The following is a 2,642-nucleotide window of genomic DNA, read 5'->3' on the forward strand; positions in this document are numbered from 1 at the left end:
CACGAATGATCTAAATTGAGTGGATGGGGGCGTGAAAAAGCCTAAATAAAAGAGAAAAAACGAACATAATGAGTGTTAGGGCCATATATAGTTTGTAATATTAACTTTGCATTTTCGGCCTTTTTTTCAGCTACAAACATTGAAACCATGAGGTCTATGAACAGAATTGTGTACCGGATTTCTCTTCCTGTCGCCTTTATAATACTTCTGGGAACTTTATTCTATGTCCATTCAGGTAAGAAAAGGGCAATAAGTAACGAAAAGAATATTGGAATGATCGCAATCTGCGTCATACGTCGTGTTTAGTAACACCAATTTGGTTTACAGACTGGCAATATACAGAAAAGAAAGACAGAAGGACCCTTTCAAAATTTCTATAATGAACTTAGGTTTCCAAGCCTGGTGTTACATGTTATTCTTCGTTCAAGCACACATTTATGATGCATCGTGCTGGAATCAGGCGCTCGTCAAAATAATGAAATCAAAGAAATTGGCATTTTTTTCTGGCCTTTGAGCAATAGCTTTTTCTGGTAATTTTTTTGTTTTGCTCAACACTTTTTATATATCCATTTAAAAGCACATTTCTGTGAGAATTGTACTGAAAAAACATAGATTAAAAGCACCAAAAAATGTACATTTTCAGTTTCCAAGGACTCTCAAGATATGGAATTTACCAAGCTTTTGTGGCCATTTCTCACTAATTTTACCTCTAAAGCCGGGCAATACTTTTTTCACCCAAAGCAAGGCAAATGAACAGGCTTTAAGATGATATCAATAACCCCATGTGCCCAAAAATTGATGAGCGTCTGATTCAAACACGTCCTGACACATTTAACACTGCCATGTTTTATGTCCAGTAAGTAAAATAACTACATCTGTACCTATAATAATGCTCATTGAAATATTATTTAAGCCCCTGAAGACCTCAAAGGGAAAAAACGTACGAATCGCATGATGATAATTACTGCCTTTCTTTCACGTCTTCCTATGACGTCACTACAACCGTTTCTGATGAAAATGGCATGTCGCCCAAAATGGAGCTACCCAAGCAATAGATCAAAATAACAAAAGCAAAAATTGAAAACGGTGACTAATGCTCTTTTTTTTCTCGTTTACTCTTCCCAAAATTATACCATTGGAAACATGCCAGTATTTCGACATCTTTATCAAGATGGGAAAACTAAATCTCAGAAGGCCTTTTAATTCAGCTGATAGAAATGTGAATACATGTGCTATTTCTCAAAATAACGATGGTTCTCTTTTGTTCTTTCCACACAGGCGCCCAGAGGTACATAATGGATATTCCTTCAGACACGAAAAGGGTATTACGTAGTTCAGTTTGTACGGTTACATTTGTGGCGTTTTCCTTGTTGTGAGCTGTGAATTAGTTGTTGTCGCTGGCGGTGGGTTTTTTTTTCATTCTTCTCTCTATTGTACATGTTTCATGCTATACCCCTACCTTGAATTAGAAGCTAGGCTGTACATCCTTAAACCAATGGCTGCTGTCAACGCTTCGTACCTACGACACAAACCCCTTCATTACTTTATTATCCCACCAAAAAACACCTCCCGAGTTAAAGAGCCTTTAAAACAGAGTGAGCCCTCCCTTGCTATTGTAAGGAGGGATGCTAAGAGAAATCTTTCTTACTCACTATCAACTGGAAGTCCGAATTTCCCATAGAGAGGATGCGCATGATGTATATTCGGCAAACTGTCCAAAGTGGTCTCAGCAGAAGATAATCGTGCGCAAAGTAAGCTGGCGCAGGTGGTTGGCGGGTGCTCTAGTGTGGTTTAATTGCTCTTTTTTCCCTTTATAACTCCTATGTCCTGATCTCTCCTCCTCCTTTTTGCGTTTGTTACTCTCTTGTAACATCTCTAATCTGCAGCACGTATTTGGCCCCTTTGTGTTGCAAGTGCTGTAAGACTCCTACTAAAACTAAACTAACCAAGAAGTACACTGGCGCCTGCGACCAGTCTACGCCTATGGCAGCCATCTTCTCACCACGTGACAGGAAGATGCTCCTTCTTTTCTTTCGCCGTACTTCTAAGTCTAGCTTGCCTTTCCCCTGCACTAAATGACCGGTATGTGCCAATGTGCTTCTTTTGACTAAAGCTGAACTAGCATCCTCATGTACGTCTTGATCTTCACCTTCATGTTCAACCTCGTCTTCATCCTTATCCTCGCCACTATCCTTATCTGCGTTTTCCTCATCGCCTACTTCCTCTTTTTAATCCTCTTCCCCCTCGCTATCCGTTACCTTCAGGGGGCTCTCGTGGCTTAGAGGTTAAGGTGTTGGCCTCTCATTCAAAAGGTCACTGGTTCGAATCCGGGTAGCGACCGAAAAATTTTCCTTCTCTAAATTTGTCTCCTTTCACCTCCGTTCCTGCTCTCTAGCAATGTTCTGTCGTCTGCTTTCGTCTCCACTTTCTGCCCCCATCCCCCTCACCCCCTTTACCCCTTCCTCTGGGCTCCTGAATCTTTCTGCAGCTTTTCTATTGCTACTCCTTCGCTTCTTCTTACTGCTGTCTTTCAGCCACACCCCTGATCTTCTGGTAGGAAAGATTTACACCTAGCCTTCTCGGACAAGGGCAAAAAATCTCGGAGGGCCCGTGTGCAAGTTGCGCACGTTAAAGATCCCTTG

General features: G+C 41.2%; 1 protein-coding gene across 2 annotated transcripts in view; it reads left to right on the top strand.

The window, feature by feature from the left end:
* LOC101848228 (carbohydrate sulfotransferase 10) overlaps positions 1-2,642 on the top strand; it is an 8,759-nt gene that overhangs the window by 3,371 nt on the left and 2,746 nt on the right. For both annotated transcript variants that reach the window (XM_035971746.1, XM_035971747.1), the window contains exons 2-3: positions 131-235; positions 1,279-1,322. In XM_035971746.1, coding sequence (XP_035827639.1) covers positions 148-235; positions 1,279-1,322 — 132 coding nt within the window. In that variant the 5' untranslated portion in view covers positions 131-147. The remainder of the gene's footprint in view (positions 1-130; positions 236-1,278; positions 1,323-2,642) is intronic.

Source organism: Aplysia californica, unplaced genomic scaffold (assembly GCF_000002075.1).
Source record: "Aplysia californica isolate F4 #8 unplaced genomic scaffold, AplCal3.0 scaffold00490, whole genome shotgun sequence".
NCBI lineage: Eukaryota > Metazoa > Mollusca > Gastropoda > Aplysiida > Aplysiidae > Aplysia > Aplysia californica.